This window comes from Patella vulgata, chromosome 9, assembly GCF_932274485.2.
Source record: "Patella vulgata chromosome 9, xgPatVulg1.2, whole genome shotgun sequence".
NCBI lineage: Eukaryota > Metazoa > Mollusca > Gastropoda > Patellidae > Patella > Patella vulgata.
Window position 1 is genome coordinate 19,720,695 of NC_065887.2, and position 22,347 is coordinate 19,743,041.

The window sequence follows — 22,347 nt, forward strand, 5'->3', positions numbered from 1 at the left end:
ATTTATGTATGTAATGTATATATTTCTAATTCATTTATATTTAATTGTATTATCAAAATTGTATGTTTCGCTGATTTCAAATATGTTTAACATCTAAATTTTTTACTTTTGTTATTATTATTACTATTCGTTCTTTGTCTGAAATGTTTCATTCTGTTATGCATTATTATTGAACTTATACTTGGCAATTTGATTCATAATAACAAGGTGGGTCTAAAGTGTAACGCTTCGACCTATAGCTGGCCGGTCACCTCTGGCTTGCTGTTGTGCCTTCCATCCCTGGTGTGAGCGTATGTGGTTTGGAGATAGGGCCGCATTTTCAACCTCGTGGGGTTACTCCGGGTACTCCCACAGGAAAAACGCGTGCGCTAAGATAATGAAAATAGAAGAAAAAGACAACTTGCTTGCAATATCATCTTTGGTGGAAGCGGACGTTAAACACTAAAAAAACAAAAAAAACCCCAAAATCACAATAACTTGTCTACAGATATCAGATGGACATAAAACTCCACATGATTCTGAAAAAAACTCTTGAACCTACATAAACCCACAGTCTTCATAAATATAATATTATATAATTTGTTGTTAATAAATACGCATTTAGAATAGTTTGGGGTTCTCTCATTTAGGCTAACTCCCAACCTTGTCCGTTGACAGTTACTTCCCTTTGCCAACTTACATGGGATTGGTCGATAAAAATAGCACAACCATCAAGGGCGGATAATTGCTTATCTCTGCTTAGCCTTAGTGGAAAATGCACATGATTGAACTCTGTTAAGGCATTCGCAAGAGACACCTACACCAATTTTGAACATTCTACCCGAGTTAGGAGAGTTATTGTGTTGCAGATTGAAGTCTCTACTTTGCCTAAGAACAGCATCGAACTTTGTTACGGTATTGCTTACCCTGGGCTGAGAAATGCTCATGATCAAACTTAGTCAAGCTATCATTGTGCTGAAACTATACACCAAGTTTTATCACTCTCACTTAATTAGAACCAAAGTTGTCATGTCCCAAAGCATCAACCAATGAAATTGCTTATTTCTGCTTACCCTAAGCAGAAAATGATCATCTTCGAATTCCATTAAGGAATTCACCTAACACACACCTACACCAAGTTTTAACATTCTACCTGAACTCAAAGGTTAGTTACTGTGATCCAAAGTGAAGTCTCTTATTAAAGTCCAGTGTCAAATGTCTCTGTGCTCTTCAGTTGGTCAAGTAGCTTACTTTGATCCCAGCCGACCAAGTAGCTTGCTGTGTTCTCAATTGGTCAAGTAGCTTACAGTGCTCTCAGTAGGTCAAGTACCTCACTATGATTAAAACCGACCAAGAAGCTTGCTGTGCTCTCAGCTTGTCCAGTAGCTTACCATACTCACAGTTGTTCTTGTAGGCCATTGTGTTTACGAAGTAACTTACTGTGCTGTCAGTGGATCAAAAGCTAACTATATCCTTTAAATTCCACACCCACAGACTCCCCCATGTGACCTTATTTTAATAGAAATAAAAACAAGAAGGCAATATTAAACAGTTGCAACTTGGCCCATGACTTTATTTTGATAGAAGTAGAGAGACCATGGTTTACATTTAGTATAACATGTAATAGGTTTAATAGTATGATTCTAATAGATCATTACATATAAACTACACTTAGACTCCGTAATTGTAGTCAATTCAATTCATCTTAGTTTATCTAAATATAACAGTTTTGTTGATCATTACAACATAATTTTGAAGATCTTGGATTCCACATTCCAGAAATTGAGAAACGAATGCCAAAGAAAACAATATTTATTCATTTTGAACTCCTTTCAGAGAAAAGTAAATTTAATACTGGAGACTAAAATCTGACTTAAAATTGACTACCATCAAACATGGCCTTCATTGAGTTTAAATGATCTCAGCCCCATGATCTTTACAACATTTACAACACTATAATAAACAACATAGGGTAAAACACAATTAAATATATATTTATAGATATATATATGTGTATATAATATTTATATCATTATTTAACATTAAATATAATAATTTTGGTCAGAATTAAACCAGCTTTTCTTGAATAAATAGACAATTTGACACAAAAAATCACAGTAGCATCCTTTTTACACAGAGAGAAGATAACTCTAATATATACGTATATCGCATGTATATACGCAATGTATATAATATAATTACTTTGAAAAATTCAAACATAACAAAATTATTTAATATAAATCTGTAATATATGATAAGCACTTCATTTTTTTTATAGAGCTGAGAAGACTGGAAACATAATGTACCAAATTAAGTACTGTTGCCTGATCATCCGCTAACCATGGTTATCTCCCCTGTTGGACCTTAATTAACCATATTTTAAAGTGAAAAATCGATCAATATAATAGGTGGATGGTTTCTTAAGTTTATTTTTTTTTTTATTCCAGATTGTTTTCATTCTCCATTTAAAATGTAATGGTGCAATGGGCCTTCTTAAATTGGTCAAACTAGCTCAATGAAGGGGAGATAACTTTATTAGAAAATATAACATTTTTTTGAAAAATAAAAAAGGGATAATATTAAGTATAAATACTTTTTGATTAAAAATACAATATTCATGTATAACTGTAAATAATAATTGATCAGTTTTGTTCATAGATAAATACATAATCGATCAGTTTTGTTGATAAATACCCAAAAAATTAGATAAATACAAAAAAAACCCCAAGAGTTCATTTTCTATTCACCAGAGGGATTGAAGGAGCAGTGAAGAAAAAATCTTTGCTATCCCTGAAGTAAACAATCATATGAATCATACATTAATCATAACAGGAATATGCAATCAAAAACTTGGAATTAAACAAATCCATGATCAACCTCATTAGTTTACCTGTATTACTATGATTCTCTTTTTAAGTAGATTAGACTAACAGAATTAAGAGAATATATTTCAAAGAACCAAAAATGATTATAAATTTTTAAAAATACATGTATAACAACTGTTAATTAATCATAATAAAATTTGTAAATTTACATCATAATTATCAACAATATTTTGATTATTAAAATTCTTCAATATGTTATCAATTAAAAAATATATTGAAATCTGAAGTAAATTCAATTGATTGTTCATTCAAATTAAATTTGTGTAATAATTCTCATGCATATACTGTATTAAATCTAAATTGCATTCAAAAATTGTAAATGTATTTTAAACAAAAAAACACAATGGCAGGCTTGTAGCTCGGATTTTACTACAAAGGTAATAAATTGAATTATGAAAAAATTAACGTTTTGAATGAAATCAAAATATGTAAAGCACTGATACGGTAAAACATGAATCATTGTACCATCAACTTTGTTACAACATTGTGCCATTAAATTCATTTCTGCAGTTTATAAATAAACAACCACATTATCAGCCAAAAGTAACACTGTCAGTTTGAATTGGTCACTTCATAAAATTGATTATTTGGTTATCATGACAAATTAATAATGACCCTGGTAATGGTCTTGAACAGGTTTCGGGTCAAGGTGAATGTAATTTAACATGACATTGTAAAAATGTCATTTAATGCAACCCATGCCCAGTCCTGTGCTCTCTTCTAGTACAAAAAATAAATCCATGTTTTACAGTACAGTACATAAAATATTTCTTTCAAAAGTGACGTAACAGAATTAAGATCCCTATCAACTTTATTTGAAAAACAAAGATCACATATTCTAAGGCCCCAAAAGTGTTTATTTTCTCAAGTTTAGAAACCTTTAGGACCATTGAACCAAACCATGATTGATGTTTCTGTTACGTCACTAAGTGTGTTTTCTTACTATAGGATTTCTAATAATGGATGCTTTTATTTCGATAACAGTATCAGCTATTTAATGACTAGACATTTTAAATAACAGAAGTGAAGACAATATATACATAAATAGACATATATATATTCATATTTAATATTGAAACAAATGGAAGCTAGGAATACATTTGGGAATTGATCTAAAAATTAATTATCTTACACAAAACCCCAAGTTATCCTGTTTAAGAGTCTGAAAAGGTTCGAAATTTCCATTAATATTAATTTGAATTTCTTGATTTAGAAAGTTTTTTGTATACTTTAAATTGTAGTTTGGATACAAAACAGTAACACAATAAACATAAACTTTGTTTTTGTATAGATATTATGCATTTACAATAAAATAATTTTATAAAATAAAAATACATACTATCATATACTAGGTGGGGTGATGTAAATAAGAGGGCAAGACAAGGGAGGGGGTGGGGATGGGTGGGGACACACATTTTATATGACTAATAATCTAATAATATCAATTCTCAAGCAAGAAACAGCCTTGTTACAACTATTAACTTTCTGATTTAAAAAAAGTCCCAGGAAAAATGGATTTACTTTTTTTTTTTTCATGTCCACAGACTATTCTGAAATAATATTTTACTAATTTGTTTAGCTAACAAAATCATAATTATTAAGGTTGATTGGACATTTTCTATTCCAAAAATTTCACCTTAAATATAATTATTAATTTAAATTGTCTCTGATTTGCATTATCTTATAACAACAAATCATTCACTAAATTTAAAATTTAATGTGATTATATTCATTTTTCCTAGGACCTTTTTTTCAAAACAAATTAATGTTTTAGCACTTAAAGACTCTAATGATGCTGCTTTGCTATAGTTTAATTTTTGATGCAATCATTTTTTTCTTCGATTTGTTCATTATATGTTTTTAATCATACCAAAATTCTTATTATTTGTTCCTCGGGTTTTTGAAAAGTATCATTATATGTTTCACTTAAAATTTATCCCTACACAATACTTTACACATTAAAATCATTTTTTTTCTGAATTTATACATATTGATAAAATGTAAAAAATAAAATCCATCAAAAGGAAATCAATTTTTAATAATTAAATAAAAATAAAGTTATTTTTATTAAGTACATACACCATTTGATCCTTTAGAACTATCGAAATATATTTTAGGACCTAATTTTTCAAAGAAAATTAAAAAAGTACTAGTACTCCGAGATGAACTTTTTAATTGCTTTATAAAGGAGAAAAATCTATCTTTTTAACTATGTGTATGAGGAACGATTTCCAAGGGGGAAGGGGGTGCAAAATATTTAAATGACTCAATTGATTTTAAAAACTGATATGGGAATCGTAAAATGTTAAATGCTCCCAAAACCAGGTTCTTTTAGTTAAGTATATCTGTAATTGGACATGTCTTCAGGCCCCCTCCCCAACTATATAAGTTACTGTATAACAAGAAATGATGGATCCTTATGGTTTTTCGAACAGGAATAAAAATATTATTCTTTCATGAGAGGATATTCGTTTGTCTTAATACTGAGGGAATTTATGCCTACAATGTAAGTTGAAGTTGCAACTATTGTAGTATTTTAATGGTTGTCATGGTTGTCATGGTTACCAGATTGTTTGAGGAGGAAACACATGGGGTTACAATAAATGGAATGTATTTTGACAATAGCTGTTTCTTGGAATGCAGAGGAACATATTGAATGGAGTTTGAAAGCAGAAAACCCCAATCTAAAATCTATATCCAGGTACAAATTTTGACAGAATACAGATCTCAACATGTACAACTGACTCCAAACAAATTGGAGAATATGTCAATACAGGTTTTTATAAACTTTAGATTCAGATTGTCTTCATTCAAAACACTTTTAATAATGTTTGACATTACATCCTGACAACCATATATGGTCATTTAGCAGATGATTGGCCTAGTGCTAAATTAAATTAAACAACATTGGATTGGTCAAACAGTGTGCCTTGTTCACTGTGGTAAAGCCTTCAAGATGGCGTGTACTTCTTCCGCAACTGAAGCCAGAGCAAACTGGAATTGTTCCTGAAATGAATGATAAAGTCGGTCTCATTCAGAAGATTAGATACATAAAATCTCCTTTTTATAATTCATGAGAATAATGAAATGGGAAATTATCTATAAGTTTAGATTCACATGAAGTTGAAATTCAGATTATCAAATTACAATAATCACTGGGCGCTATTGCTAGGAAATTTAGTATTATCTCATTTCGTTCGTTCGTTTGTTTCTAGAGTTTTACGTCCATTTCCACCTAAGGTGATATCGTAGACAAAATATTATCTCAAGTTGAACACATCTTTATATAAGCCAGCCCTAGACTTAGGAATTTATAAAAATATTACTTGTCTGGCAGCATTATAAATTTACCCACCTTGGTTTTAACCATGGACATTCTCTGGTCACGAATATGTTCCAAGGTAGCCGCCATGTCAATTTCTTTAGCACCTGAAATAAGAAAAAGTAAGATATATACAACATACAATTATGAATGCAATAAATTGATACATATATAAACAGTGATCAGAAATTGATAGAGTTGTCTCCCCTTAAGGTGAATCATGCTGGATCAGAAATTGATAGAGTTGTCGTGCTGATAAATTATATTGAAAATTTGAACAAAAGAAGAAAAAACAAATTAAGACCAGTAAACCCTCACAAAAACACTACATTCAAGATTTGTTATTTTATTAATTATTAAGAAAAATGAAATCATACAGGACATAATTCTATCAATTTCACTCTTGCAATTAGGACACAAAAGCTTTTGCATTTGAAACAAGCTTTCTCACTTCCTGGATATTTCTGTCAAATTTCGAACCACGATGTTGATTATTTCATCTGAAATGTGGGTTAATGCCACCTGATTGGTAATATTAATTCAAATTTCAACCAATAATGTACAGTTAATACAAATCTAGTTTAACCAAACACATCAAACAGATAGAAACAGTGAAATCTGGTTAATCGATTGCTTGTATTTTGAGTAGGCTATAGACCAATGTATCTTGGTTTTTTTTGGTTTTTTAAAATTTAAATAATCCCTCAAAAACTTACCCTTGGCCATACGATTGAGTACCATGTCAATAAGGATGTAAGTACCAGATCTGTCACAACCATCACTGTTTGTAAAAGACAATTTTACACAATGAATATAATGTACTATATTAATGATACAATTAGTGTCATGAGTCATAACTGAAAGCTGGGTCTCATCTGTGACTTACAGTGCCCGTAAATAATACAACTCTCCAAAAATTGTCTCATCATTGGACAATTCTGAGACTTGAAAATTAAAAGAATAAATCTTCATTAGACAGTCTGAAAAGTAGTAAATAGGTTTCCCGGATATCATTTTGATTAATTTGACTGTTGTTTCATTCTATTAATATCTCACCTGCAGTGTACAACAATAGGACAGGAACGTCCCCGAAACGATTTGTTCACTTTTCTGGAAATAAAAGTAAATCAGGAAATCATTAACTATTCATCATTGATAAATAAAACCACTAATAACTTATTACAATAAGTCTATTACAATATTCTCATATAATTTAAAACATTTTCTGATGTTATCAAAATTGGATAAAATATAATATCTAATTTGTATAAAATAAGATAGCTACTGTATGATGTCTAAATTGTATAAAATAATATATAATATAAACAATACACAAAGTTGAAATGTATATTTATTCTACTTGTATACAATGCTATTGAAAATAAAGGCAATCTCAAGAACAATTACAATTCTCTAGGAGTTTTTAATTAGATCATTGACTATAGATTTAGAAGCTGTAATATTTCTAAGAGGAATGACGAAGTATAGTTCTTTATCGTTAAAAAATCTTATAGTTGACTCAAAATCCAATCTGCTTCTATAAAATGTTTCATCACACAAGTAGCACACATCCAACAGGAATTCTGCTTTGAGCAGCAGAGCTTCAACATTCATGTGTTGACCAATATAGCGTGAATTTTCTCATATAATTTCCAGAAATATCCTAGGAATTTATTTTTAAGAGATACCCAACTAACATAGAAAAAGCCCAGAGTAAATTGCCAAAAAACATCAAGTCGTTTCTCTTATTCACAATGAATCTGGTCAGTGAAATCCATTAGATTGAAACCTTTAATGAAACGACGAGTGCCCTCGGCACGCCATCGATCTCTTTATAATGACGGAGTGTGTGCATCAGCCAGGAAGTAGCCTCAGGCACTCTAGTCTCTCTAACTAAAGGAAAAGAAAAGCAGGATGTACAAGGAGTTAATTAGGCTGTAATTATACCAAGCTCTCTCTAATAAATGACCCCTTATTCCAGCGTCTGATGTCCAGACATTTTAGAGAAATATAACCACTTATTATTCAATATGTAGACTTCAATAGATCTCTGTCGACCAGCCATCCGTATTATACTTATCACCTGTCAATCACCCAATTGATTTATGCCCACTGTGACGATTGTATCTTACTAAATGAACCTAGATATAGTTTAAAACTCAATTATAAAATATCAACCAACAAGAAATACAACCAATCAATATGTTTTAATCCATCATTATCAATGTCCGCTGCTATTAAAATATCTGAGGACAATGAACCTGAGAATTCAATGAAAACTTTCTCCCAATTTTAGAAAGCATACTATATTGCCTAATTCTCTCAGCGACTAAGGAATCAAGCCAAATTTAATTCAAAGTTAGAAAATAATCCTTGATATACAATATATAATTCAATTTTCATTTTACTGCAATTCATCATATGATACCAATCAGCATAAGGCCATTTCAAACTTTTTGAGACCTGACCTGGGATCTATTTAATTTAATAACAAATTGTCAGTACTAGGGGATCTTTAGATGTCAAAGAAAACCAGTGTCCCTGGTCAAACACTTGAGGTCAGGTAAGGTACACACAAAATAAGACCAATCAGACCTTTCCATCCTGCTCCCCATTCCAATAAAAAAAGAGAAGGTGCCACTTCCTCCCCAATGTCATCATATTACTATTACACACATTGTTGATTTAAAAAAAAGAAATTTCATTTTATTGCTGATCAATATTTACAGAAAAAACAAGTTCCTTTCTATGAACAGAAAACGCTTATTTATATTAATACTGTAGAATGTTACACTTCCTATATCCGTGTCCATTATCACACCCACTGAAGACGAATGAAAAAATGTGACAATTCCATCCAATTAGATAGCAAGAAAGCATTCACAGCTGATTAACAATGATGGAGTCATGTGACTAGATAAGACAGGCGTTCTTGTTATATGTCATCAAATTAAAAGCTTGTTAATAACAACTGAACGCACCTGAGTACTAATAGATGGCCATTATTAAAAGACGATACCTAAAGAAAAAATAAAAAGCTAATATCCTAGCAGTTCATTATCCAGCAATTTGTGACTCTCTTCACATCTTCAAAAGGACAAATATCAAAGAAATCAAAGAAAATATAAATATTGCTAAATATTTTGACTGATATTTACATGAACCTGTACTATCCCTAGTTAGGAATTGACTATAAAGCAGCAATATTACTCTAACATGACCCATAAAATCATCTGTTCATTATACGACAGTTTTTGTTATCCGATCAAAATGACTTGCCAAACCACATGGAATTATACAGAGAAAAGTATAAACATAAAGAAAAAGGTATTATTATAGTGATCTTCATACATTCTTAAATTTCAGTTTAAAGAGTGGACAATAAATACAAATTCCAAGCCCAAATATGACTGTCACCAATCCCTCGGCTTGAAACATTTTCAAAACTGAACAGCCAGAAAAATAGCTGGAGTAAACAATAGTGTTGTTAGCAATGTTACCAACGCAGATTGGTTAATAGACTGATCTACCTTCTGGAACACTTGTTAGTAACATATAACCAATATAAATTTGTTAGTGGACTGTTCCACCTCCCCGATCACTTTTGTGACTATGCAATTTGCAAAAATCACAATTGCTAAATCACAAAAGCTGCCCGGGCAGATGAAGTTAGTTTCAATAAGCTGTTAGCAGTTAGTTAAATGGAATTAGTTAAATACTAGCAACATCCAAAAAGTTAGCAATATAAGCAGTTAAATAAAGAACCCTCCACCTTTCAAAAGCTACTATATAGAGATGGACATAAGAACAAGCAATAAGCAACTAGAGCTGGTGGTGAAATATAAAAGCAGTTTCAGACAAACAAATCTTCATAACAAGCTACCTACACAGATAATCAAACCTATGCTTCCAGTCCTATAAAATAATTTCAGATCCCCCAAACGTGTTCATTGATGAAATTTAGAAGCAGACAGCAAAACACTACCTATGATCTCCGTTCATTAAACAGTTCGACACCACTTAAGGTTTCCCTTTATTACCAGTTGGAGACCACTTAAGGTTCCCCTGCATTAAAAAGCTTGGGTAAGAGATTAAAAGCAACAGATAAAAGGCTCCAAATCTGTATTTTTCAGAACCAAACTAACAGCACAAATGGTTAATATTTGCAAGAAAGGCATTAGAAAATGTCAAATAATTTAGTTTCTGAACTTACCGCCTGTAGTCAAGAAGAGCTTTGATGGAACCAGGTACGCCAAGATTAGGCCAGGTGAGGAAGTGAAATTGAGTGACAGTTCTTGTTTCATTAGTTTGGAGATTCTTCAGGTAGAAACTACGGACCAGATAATCATCACACCAGATATGTTCAGACACCAGATGAACCTAAAATATTTAAACACAAATTGGGATCCTGTATAAGGAAGTCAGTATAAGGGTTTTGCTATAATCCAGGTGTGATCCATGAACCTCAACATTGACATTATAATAAAGATTTAGAGTATGCTGAAACTTTACACTATTATAAGAACATTTCTATCCTATCTGGGTGAAGGGGCTGGGATCATAAAGATATCTTTTACCTCATATATATGATACAGATCACTTCCCTCTTCTGGCCAGTAACGATGACACATAGCAGTTCCGTTTTCAGTTAGTTTGGTCAACATAACAATTACAACACTACCTTGTTCCCATACCATCTGTAAAAGTAAATTTTAGCATCGTCTTTGATCTTTTATAACTTAAATATCTGGCACAGTCTTTATGTAGCAGTTTCTCTATGTGGTTGTAATGAACATAGCGAATTAGAATTTGCATCACCATCAGACTAACCAATATAATTTCAACAATATTACAAATTGACGATATTCAATGCACAATGTAACAGTTTTAAAAGCATAGAACATGTACAACAGATTCATAATCCTACCTGCCAAAAATCAGCCACAGTGTGTGGTAGAGGACTCTGGGTAACAATGAAAGCTGGATTTCTCGGATCATGATCAGTCTGAAAGTATAGTGTTAAGTAATTCATTCTATAATATCTATTTACATCAAAACAAGCCATGATTAAAACCAAGTAAACAGTATATTTGACATAAACTTCCCATAACGTATAAAAAATGTGTTATATAACAACTGGTAAGCTAGCATTTTAATCATATAACGCTACTTAAAGTTTGATTTCTTTTTACAGTCTAATTAAACTCAGACCATACTTTGTTTGATTTTCATTTATATTTACCATACTTTTGTTTCTATTTCATTTATATTTACTATTGTACTTTTGTTTCATTCATATTTACCATTTTTACTTTTGTTTCTTTTTAATTCATATTTAACATTTGTTACTTTTTCATTCATATTTTTGTTACTTTATCATTCATATTTTCGTTACTTTTCTCTTTTTTTTATGTCTACATTAAGGTCTAATAATGTTATAACATCTTTATTAAGTTGGGCTTTAACGGACCCAACTTGACCCATCATATATCAAATGACAAGGTGCTTCTGGCAATAATGGTCATAGTCAATCACAGTGGCTCAAAGCTGACTCGTTCATTCATTTGTCCAAACCTAAAGTTTTAGGTCCACTTCCACCAGAGGTGATATCGTAGACAATATGATATCTCCTCTGGTGGAAGTGGACGTAAAACTGACTCCAAAGAAAAGACAAGAGGTAGTCAAGTCTTATAGAGTAGACTCACAATATATCTATAATTTTAATGAGAGTGCTATCATTTTAAGATTGATCAGATGAAAATGTATCCACAATTCACTGTAGTCACAGTAAGTATGTACATAATATGATAAACTCCACAACAAATAGAAATTCCCCAGGAAATATTGATCTACAGTTTAGTCATAATTTCGCCACCACTAAAAGATTCAGAGAACAATTATTGTCCAATGTATTAGGTAGTAACATTCTACTCATACATAACAGCTTAAAGTAGCCAAGTCTCTATCATCCAATATCATCCAAAATCTTCAACATTGAAAACACGATTTATTTGTCAAATTAAATCAACATTCATGTTGTGATCTTACCCGAAAAAGATGGGCTTTTGATATCCAATATTTAAGACAAAATAAACATTTTACCATTGGTACACGAATCGTGTACCATAATGCGCTTCAGCCCCGGTTGTATCAAGAGACTCGAGGGACGAGGCTAGACACATTGCACCAAATCAAACGGCGTATGTAGACTGGAATAACCAGACGCTAGAAATTTGCACTCGCTTGAGACTGCTGGCTTATTTCACCGAAAATAACTGATTTGACATTGGAGTAAAAACGGAAACCATTGAATGTAAATCAGTTTATATACATTCATATTACAGTATTATATGCTTTGCGACCCACTTTTGTCAATTTCTAGGTCCCAAATGTTAGCGATTTAGCTCCTTTAAAGAGGAAAATCTTCCATGGTGATTGCAACATATCTGTAAAATACCGGGTTACAATATTTTTTTTATGTGATCATAATTTTGCAAGTAGACATATATTCATATCAGATTGTGAGCAATGATTTTAGATTTTCAGTAAATCCATAGATGCAGATGTTTCTAGAAAAAAAAATGTTGCCCTGTATGCTAAAACATGTCCTGGTAGCTATTGTCGGAGTTAAAATGGTTTGGGAATTTAAGAAAGAGAACCTTATGACTACAGATTATACCATTTCTTCAAACGATTTCTTACTCTGAAAGCATTGCTATGTGCCCTCTAGCCCCATATATTTCATATTTTTATTACATCATTTCTATATAACTCTATGAATGTATATTTAACAGTGTGCCAATGTTATGTTCCTATAATATTTGTTCTGTGTCTTGTGCCGTTATTCTGATGTCTACAGATGCACATCAAGTTCAAATAGCATTTGTATACTTATACTGTTATCCACTAATACTTAATGTGCACGGTCAAATTGAACTTATACTGTTGGTGAGAATTGTAGTCAGTAGTTCCAGCTTTTCGAACTTGTCAAGTATTCTTTAACAAATAGCTGTGTCAAAAAATGATTTGAAATAATGTGTGTGAATCACGTCTTGTAGGTGACGGTAATGGTGTTAAGTCATGGCACAATGCATTCACCCCTCTCAATTTTCCATTTTGTATCACTTATGTCTCCTTTATTAGTTTTTCGTTAATACAACTGGATTGTGAAGTACAGTAGCAAGGACAAGGCCACTTCAAATTATCGTATCGCAAATTATGTCCTGTTCAATGACAGATAGTCAATATCCCTAAGACCTCAGAACAAGAAAATAAAATTTTCTCATCATTTTTAACGGCATTATCATCTTGGAAATGCCATTTTTTTTGACTGCGGTGAAGAATTGATGAGGCTATCGTATGCTTCATCTGACTATTGGAATCTAAATCCTTAATAGTTTTTGGTATTCGATTCCAACATATTTCAAAACTGGGAATTTTTTTTTCTGAAAACTCATAGGTTCATTGATTTGTCTTTATTTGGAAATGTCGCGAAAAATCTAAAGAAATATTCAATTAGTTCACCGAGTGTGGGGTTTATTTTCAGATGTCAGTTGTGCCTTTAATAGAGTAAGACACATTGTTCTGTTTTATTATCTAATCTAAATAGACTATAATACATGGATTGAAATAATCAAACACTAGGATTTTATTTTATTTAGTTTTATATTCATTGCCAAGTAAATAACTTCTTACTGTTCTGCACCTAGCTACTTGACTAATGAAGATGGACCAAGTAAATATCTCCAAACGAAAGCAATATTTTGGCGTTGAAAATTAAGTTTGATTATATGCAAATTAGGAACTAAATAAATGGATAATTAAGTGCAATTAATCAAGACAAACCAAGTTGAATCCTTTCCATAAAATCATCAGCACTTTGGGTGTCTTCACCCATTGGAAAAATATAATTTCCGCTGTGACTATACATGTACAGTTTACATTAGGCAAATTGAATTGTATGCCAAATCTGCTACAAATCTGAAAGAGTCCTTTTAAAAAATACCTTACTCTAGCTATATAATTAATTGTAAGTCAGTGCTGAGATTTATGATAATTATGTTAGTTTAAATGATTTATGATAATTATGTTTAGTTTACATGATTTTTGATAATTATGTTTAGTTCACATGATTTTGAATATGCTTTTATTACTCAATATTCAAACTTAATTACATTTCCATTTTTTGAGAACAATAATGCCTCTTTATAGCATTTCGTTTACTAGCACATTTTGCCTTCTGTATTCAGTATCATGGCGCAGTTTTCAAATGTGTAGTACTATCGTATAATAGTTCTTAAGATCTAAATATAGACCATTAATGAATAGAAAAAGTAAATATATATGACAATATGAAATAATTTCTGTCTATATCTAAATTAAATCTAGAAATAAGCAAACCAACCATCTTTTTTTGTAATCTAACCATGGTTTCTTTCCGGAAGAAGAAATAATTTTGAAATTAACAGTCGCTTAAAATAATATCAGGAACTCAGTGAAGCGTGAACATCCGTTCAGCCGACGTGATGGAAATATTCTTTGCCTTAGAGCTCTCAACTAAATGAAAGGTCGCTATAACAATTTTCCACTTCAGAGAATCCTATCGATGAAATTATCAGCTTTGATAAAATCTTGAAAAAAATATAACGCAATATGAAAGAGCTTCACCTTTGAGGTTGCTCTTTATTCATGTGTGGAAAAACTGCAGTCGATCATTTTTGATGAGAAAAATGTTGTCTAGCACAGGTTCATGTTAAGCTTAGAAATTATTTTTTTGATTTATTGACAATATATTGACTCTTTCTTTACTCTGTTTGAATATTTTATCTCTTCTTGAACAACAGTAATCGTTTAATGATTTATTGAAAAGCATTAAGACAATAACGTTTTTTTCTGGCAATAAACATCTTATGGTAAAATATTTTTTAAATTAGATAAACAAAAACTCTAATTTGAGCCAAATTATATGTTTATTACTTATCTAATTTTATTCTGGAACAATAAGTTACAAGATTTATACCAATTTTCCGTATTTGAGTATAAAAGCAATTCATGTGTGTGGGATTTTTTTGTTAATGATTGATTTTGATAAAATATCCTTACACCACAATTTCTCAGGCTATACTATATACCAGAAAACACCGAAAACAACCGGAAAACTACAGGAAAACACCATGTAATACTGAACACCGGAAAAACACTTAATACCGGAAAACACACTAAATACTGGAAACCACCCTAAATAGGTAACCCGGAGAAGGGCTGTACTATAAACCGGAAACTAACCATAACCCTAACCCAGGTACACAGAGGACCAGGCTCCCGGTTACCTATTTAGGGTGCCAGTCTCCGGGTTACCTATTTAGGGTATTTTCCGGTATTTAGTGTGTTTTCCTGTATTTAGTGTTTTTCCAGTGTTTTCCGGTATTCAGTATAAAATGGTGTTTTCCGGTTGTTTTCTGGTATATAGTATTGCCGCAATTTCTCCCACACTCAGCATTAACACCTAACAAATATAACAATATTATCTTAAATCTTGATAATAAAATACTATATAGTTTGTTTGATACTTACAATAAAATTGGCATTGATGTAATCAGAATTGGAGACATTAGCAGCTGATGACAGGACAACTCGGGAGTGGTCATCTAAAATAACAAAGACAATGTAATCAGTCATCAATTGATATTTGAATAAGATAAAATACCACAGCAATAACAAATTATATATGGTAAAGAATATGAATTCCAACAAATATTTTGTGCACATCGACAATCAAATATAGGATGAATTAAATGTGTATTAATCAATTACATGTCATAGTGTATTTAGTGACTACCTGTATATCAAATAATACCTGTGCATTACCAGTAATAAGTCATGTGTAATATATGTAAAGTTACAAACAACTGTGATATCAATTTAATTCTTTATTAGCATGCACCCTATTGTGCCAAATGTGTTGTGTCACAAGTCTGAAGTATGTATTAAAACAAATTGAATAAACTATTATATTAATTGATACATGTAATAGGCTTTTAAATCTTTGTTGGATGTAATATTTTTAAAAGAGTACCAATCATCTTCCACTTCAGATAAATAGTTCTTCATGCATTTACAAGTTCTACCCTAGCACAAAATTAAATCTGTCTGCCTAGTGCTAATGTCAGACTTAATCAATAGCTGGGTCGATCAAGACTATCATTTACTCGTCTTAAAGCAAGCCGAGGTCTTTCCTTACATGTACATTTTCCTTCTTTGTTCATCTTTCTGCCCGCTCATCAAAATATAAAAAGGGCAGATCCCGGCTGATAATAAGGCCTATTGATTCTTCGATATTGAAGGTGAATTATCTAGCAGCTTAATATGTGTATAATTAACAGGAGCTTACACACGGCTTACTAATGGTGCCCAATGTTAGCCAATAGGATAAAAGCTTCTTAGAGCTCCACAGCAACCGGTAGCATCCTTTTTAAGCTTTAACGCATTGACATCTGCATGCGTTTTTTTTTAACCCATGTACACCAAGTGGGACAACTGCACAGGTTAAGTCATCATTCTATGACATCATCATGTGACTGACATTTCAATTGTTTTGGTTCACCTCTATCTTCAGTTGCAGTAAGATTCGAGTTCTACAAATAATTAATTAACATAATTCTTCATTTGGTTTAGTTTTTATTCTTCCTCGTAGCAAAACATAGTGCGGCAAAAAAAACAAAAAACGCCCAAATCCTGAAGTCATGGAAAAGGGATAATTTTTTAATTAAGTCTCGTTGAGTATCTGCAGTTTTCTTTCAGTTGTGTCACGTGTGTGTGGGGCGCAAACGATCATTATCTTAATGTTAAAATGGCATTTGAACATTGAATTGTTGTCGTGGTTGTTGTTGTTTGGTGGACAACAGCCTTTAATGTGACTAGGATAATTAAACAAATATAATGATACAATTGTAGAAAATAAATTTATTAACTATGTGATCTAGCTGCTATGAAAGAGAAAATTTGAATTCCAAGAGTACTTAACAAATTCCAAATTGACTATGTCTGTGAAGTTCATGGTAATCATGTCTAATATCTTGAACAGCTTGAAAAATGAACTTTGGATTTTTAGGTTTCAGTAATAATTTGTCTAATTCTGACAATTTAAGTAACTGTTTCTATGAATTAAAAGAGGTCATAGATATACGTATGGAGGCCACGGTGGCTCAGTGAGTAAAACACTGGCTCGCTAGCCTTGAGGTTGCGGGTTTGCTCCCGTTGTTAGCCGAGAAAGTTCATCAGGATTTTCTGGTGTGGTTACCCCTTGTCAGTGATGCAGGACTAAGGACCTGACAATGACAGCTGTCTAGTTGTTCTGAAGGTACGAAAATCGGAAGTGCCGTGTACACATTGGCATGCATGTAAAAGATTCCTTGGCAGTTGGAATATTGATATAATAGTAGGACGTAGTGCAGCTGTCTGAGCAGAATTTACCTCATAGCACACAATATGGCATATGCCCATCTTCGTAAGCCCAATCAGACCAAAACAGTAGGATGTTAAACCCTATTTCATTTCATTTCACATATACGTGTTATGTCTGTGATATCTGTGGTAGTAGTAGCAGAAAGGGGATTAATGTCCGTTTCCACAGAGGGTGATGATGTCTGGGAAGAGAGATCCCCATTTATAATCTCTAGGAGACGGGAAGTGAAACTATCCCCGACAGGAAGTTAGATTTAGGTTGTCATGACAATAAGAAATGTAAGGTGATTTATCATTAGCCATAATCAATATCATGTTTCAAAGGTCAGCGGAATATCCTAAAGGTCCCTCTATAATCATTTATATATAATGTATCAAGATACTACATTATGGTAAACAAAGACCTCTTCCCGAACTTTCACATTACAGCTGTAACATGGTATAAATTTATTTATATATTTAGTATTACAAACAAAATTTAAGTTTTAGCAGCAGGAATTTATTATTATTTCCAATTAAAATGTACGTGTGCATTCATTTAAAAATTCTGTCCTATAAGCTTATTACTGTTTCATCTGACCACCTATAATTCTTGAACAACTACAAATCTTGAATAATCACTTTCATCAGCCAGCAGGAATCAATTATGCAAATACAAATTGCTAATTATTCATATAAATTTCAAAAGAATTCCAACAGTGGCATATATAAGGCCATTAAAAAGAAATAATATAAAGACACGATTTATAGCTTACTTAAATTAATTGAAATAATACTGTTTTCTTGTATTTAACCTTCCATGCCCCAATTAGTAATTTACAATTTTGTGCCCTACATTTGGAAATTCTCCAAACATCACTGGTCTTATAAAATATATTATCTCAGTAAAAGGTTTGCTATATGGTCATGTTATTCCTAACTGACACATAGACAAAAGTAAAATGAAATCAATTCAGGACCTTACAAGATTTACTGTAATTCACAATCAACATGATATATTTCCATCACCATGGTGAGATAAAATAACAAAAGAATTGCAAACTAGCAAGTAAAAGTCAAAATCACCATAAATTCTCAACTAAACTATACCCTTTAGAAGAAAAATATGGCAACCATCGTAACTCTTTAAGAGTTCACACCCTAAAAAAATCTTATTTTCACTCCATTTAGAGACGTTATGTCTAGATAAGAAAAAACACCTATTTTAATACAATTCTCCATAGATGTGTTTGATTAATGTTTAGAAATTGCAAGCTATTTATAAGCCAAGGTTCATCCAAACATGTGGATAATTAAATTGCGATAATTTTGATTTTTAAATGTGGCATTGTGACAAATGGATATATATAAAGCTAAATTCATCAAAGAATTTAAAAGGTCACAATTGATCTAAATTTAAATAAATTTCTAATAGAATTTGTTTCAATTCAGTGACTTACAAGATTTACTGTAATTCACAATCACCATGATATATTTCCATCAACACGGTGAAACAAAATAACAAAAAATTGTAAAATGGCAACTAAAAGTGAAAATCTCCATAAATTCTCAACTAAACTATCCCTTGGGAAGAAAAATATGGCAGTCATTTTAACTCTTCAGAATTCACACCTAAAAACTTTCTGCATTTGGATGACCTTTATTCATAAATTTTGAGATGATGTTTTTTTGGTAAATGATTGCACGCGCAGGGTTTGCTAGTAAATGAAATATATTCAGCAGTCCGTAACACAAGCAGGTCTGGTAGTTTCATGATCATAATACTCAATGAGGCTTAAACAGAACTCTTAAGGAAATGAACTTCTGTAAAAGGATGGCCGTGCTGTTAATTGGGATCAAAGTTTTTTGACCAAATGGCAAATTTGTTTTATTCCAGAGGTGATTTTTGTAGAATGTCTTAATGTTGACTATGTGATCCAGTCGGATTCTAACGAGTGAATAATTTATAAATGTGTTTTATGTCGTGGTATTCCTGTCATGATCTGACACCATTCACCAAGCAGACGACACGTTCAATTGGAGTTGAGAGTCGCAACGAGCTGACAAGAAAACCAAATCTTTTGCTCGGCTTAAAAACCAATTTGTTATTTTCTTGCGGACATGAGTTGTGGCCTGGAGGCAAGTTAATTTAATGATTTAGAAGAAAATAGTGGAGTGGTATCATTTTTAGCTTAGTAAAATGAGTCGTGAATCAGATACGCTTTTATTAACCTTACTAAGAATTGCCAACAGCCTATAGCTATCAAGATATCATTTTTTTCTTTCCATTTGTAAAAAATGGAGCATTATCTGTCATGACAGTCATTATAAAAATATCTGACAATTTGAAAATCTTTCTTTAACATTACTAAGTCTGTTTAATGCTATTTGAAAATCTTTCTTCAACATTACTAAGTCTGTTTAATGCTATCTAACCATCAAGTATTACCATAATAGTACCAACTTAAATAGAAGTATATTCACAGTTTTAGTTTATTTTAATCCAAAAATATTGCAATTATATAAAAAACTATAAATATGTGAAATTCAATTGAAGCCGAGATGAACATAATCTTAAGTGTTAATTAAACAGTTCTATAGCAATACTGCTTCCGAGTAAGGGACATCATTCTTGATGGAATGCATGATGAAAACATGGAGGTAAGTTGCTGTAAAGGTTAATTTCAGTTAAATTTCTTTGATTTAGGCGAAAATAAAATATTAAATTTGGTTGCTCTATATTTTTTTTGAAAGATTAAGAAGAAGTCGGTTTGTTTCCTAATTTTATACTTACTGTATCGTAGTGGAATAAAAAATTGGTTATATCTCAACAATATAATATATTATATAACATCCAACAGTTTTTTGACCCGAATCAAATCCTGAGATAAAGGACCATATGTTCAAACTTTATTTACTATCAAAAAGTTGATTTCTAAATTTATGCGATTTAAGTTGAGGAGTAAATTTGACTGAATTAAGGACCATATTCTCTACATTTACTTAAAATCATATACATACTATATACCTTCATTAAAAAGTTAAATTTTAAAATTATGTTATTTAGTTTAGGAACAAATTGAACTGAATTACCATTTAGATAAAAAAATGCCGAATTGCTGGATTCTTATTTTCAAGGATTTAAATTTACGAACTATCAAAAAGTGTTAAAATAAAAATCACTGAAGTGCAATAGATGTAAGTGCAGTACATATAGAGCCCTAACTCCTATACTGAATGTAGAAGCCACTTGTAAACCAATGGGTGCTGATAATTGGGTTAAATCATATAATTTAATTCCCTGCACTATCAGTTTTCCACAAATTTCTTGCTTTTTTATGAGAGAAATTTGATTTGGAATACATGTAGTTTTGACGAATAAGGCTATAATTTCCACAGAAATCAATAATTTCTCTATTTCTTTTTATGTTTTCAAGAACACTTGAACTTTAAAATGTGATAACATATACTTACAGGGTAGAATATCACCATAGCGATTTTTACGCATGTTGGAGGCGTCGGTAGCCACCTTGGTACTTGAAGGTTCCGCCTCGTAACCACTCAAAGCTTCCCATTCGGTGTCCAAACGATCTTGGTTATTTAGGTGATCTTCCATGTAAGACTGAAGGAAAAAAAAAATAACAATTTGAATATTGGTGAAGAAATTGCATATACCGGTACAATTACCATACATTTGTCTCTTCACAAATTTGCAGGGTAATATTTCATTGATTTATTCTAATCGAAGGTGTTTATTTATATATATAAATATTTGTTTAACTGAAATGGGATAACCTGATGAATCAACAAAATGACTTTTATCATGATTCTGTCAATGGAAGGAAATTCAATTCTCACTAACACAACACTTCAGGAAATGTTTAAAATATATTTATGTCATCCCTCCCAGTAAATTTATCAATATAAGATTATATGTACACATAGGTATATTGGGACACTTGTGGATCAACAAAAATACTTTTTTAGTCTAAAATAGACCATGATAAAATGTTAAACTTCAAGCATTTTATTTCATTTTGTTCAATCGGACTAGACGATAGACTTGATTACATTTCTATAGACATCTATTAATAACACAGAATTAGGTTTTCTAAATCGAAATTCAATTTCATTCCACTGGTTTGCAGTTCACATATAAAAACAAAGGAAAGGAATCCCTGGAACACAATTAGTTCCCATTTCGTTATAAATTGTCAGTTTGTATGAGTGGTGTCTGCGTGAAAGAATGTGTTTAATGGTGCAGCCATTATCGGCAAAAAAAACATGGCCACCGAACAAACAACAGACAACAATTGTGTCAGTTTATTTCTCCATTAGCAGTAAATTGTCTCATCGCTATTTTCATTTAACAGAAGCAGTTTATAAATCACAATAAAACAAGACTTGGCTCACTAACACGCTACAGTATCGCATAATTTAAGGTCCACTCTTGAACCGATCAGGAATCAATATTCCATATGTTAGAGCCAAGCATAGCATATTTTACACAGATTGAATGTAGAAGCTAAAATGGAGATTTAAGTCTGATGGATGTCTCTCTGTGGCCTATGCATGATGTATAACATATTGCGGAGTTGTGCCATAAGACGTCTTATAAGAACCATGCGGCCGTCTTACACTGAATCTTAAATTGTACAATCATCTACAAGGGGATGAAAATGCATGAAAATACGCCCACATGGCAGCTATAATTTGAAA

The 22,347-nt window shown here is 31.7% G+C and overlaps 1 protein-coding gene across 1 annotated transcript in view; it reads right to left on the reverse strand.

The window, feature by feature from the left end:
• Window positions 1-1,523: 1,523 nt before the first annotated feature.
• The window catches only part of LOC126831999 (receptor-type tyrosine-protein phosphatase N2), a 155,545-nt gene continuing 134,721 nt past the window's right edge, over window positions 1,524-22,347 (reverse strand). Inside the window, exons 15-23 of the mRNA XM_050562676.2 lie at window positions 21,103-21,250; window positions 15,760-15,833; window positions 11,114-11,191; window positions 10,764-10,883; window positions 10,400-10,566; window positions 7,243-7,296; window positions 6,903-6,967; window positions 6,220-6,293; window positions 1,524-5,870 (exon numbers count right to left, since the gene is read on the reverse strand). Of these exons, the coding sequence (XP_050418633.2) occupies window positions 5,799-5,870; window positions 6,220-6,293; window positions 6,903-6,967; window positions 7,243-7,296; window positions 10,400-10,566; window positions 10,764-10,883; window positions 11,114-11,191; window positions 15,760-15,833; window positions 21,103-21,250 (852 nt within the window). The 3' untranslated portion in view covers window positions 1,524-5,798. The remainder of the gene's footprint in view (window positions 5,871-6,219; window positions 6,294-6,902; window positions 6,968-7,242; window positions 7,297-10,399; window positions 10,567-10,763; window positions 10,884-11,113; window positions 11,192-15,759; window positions 15,834-21,102; window positions 21,251-22,347) is intronic.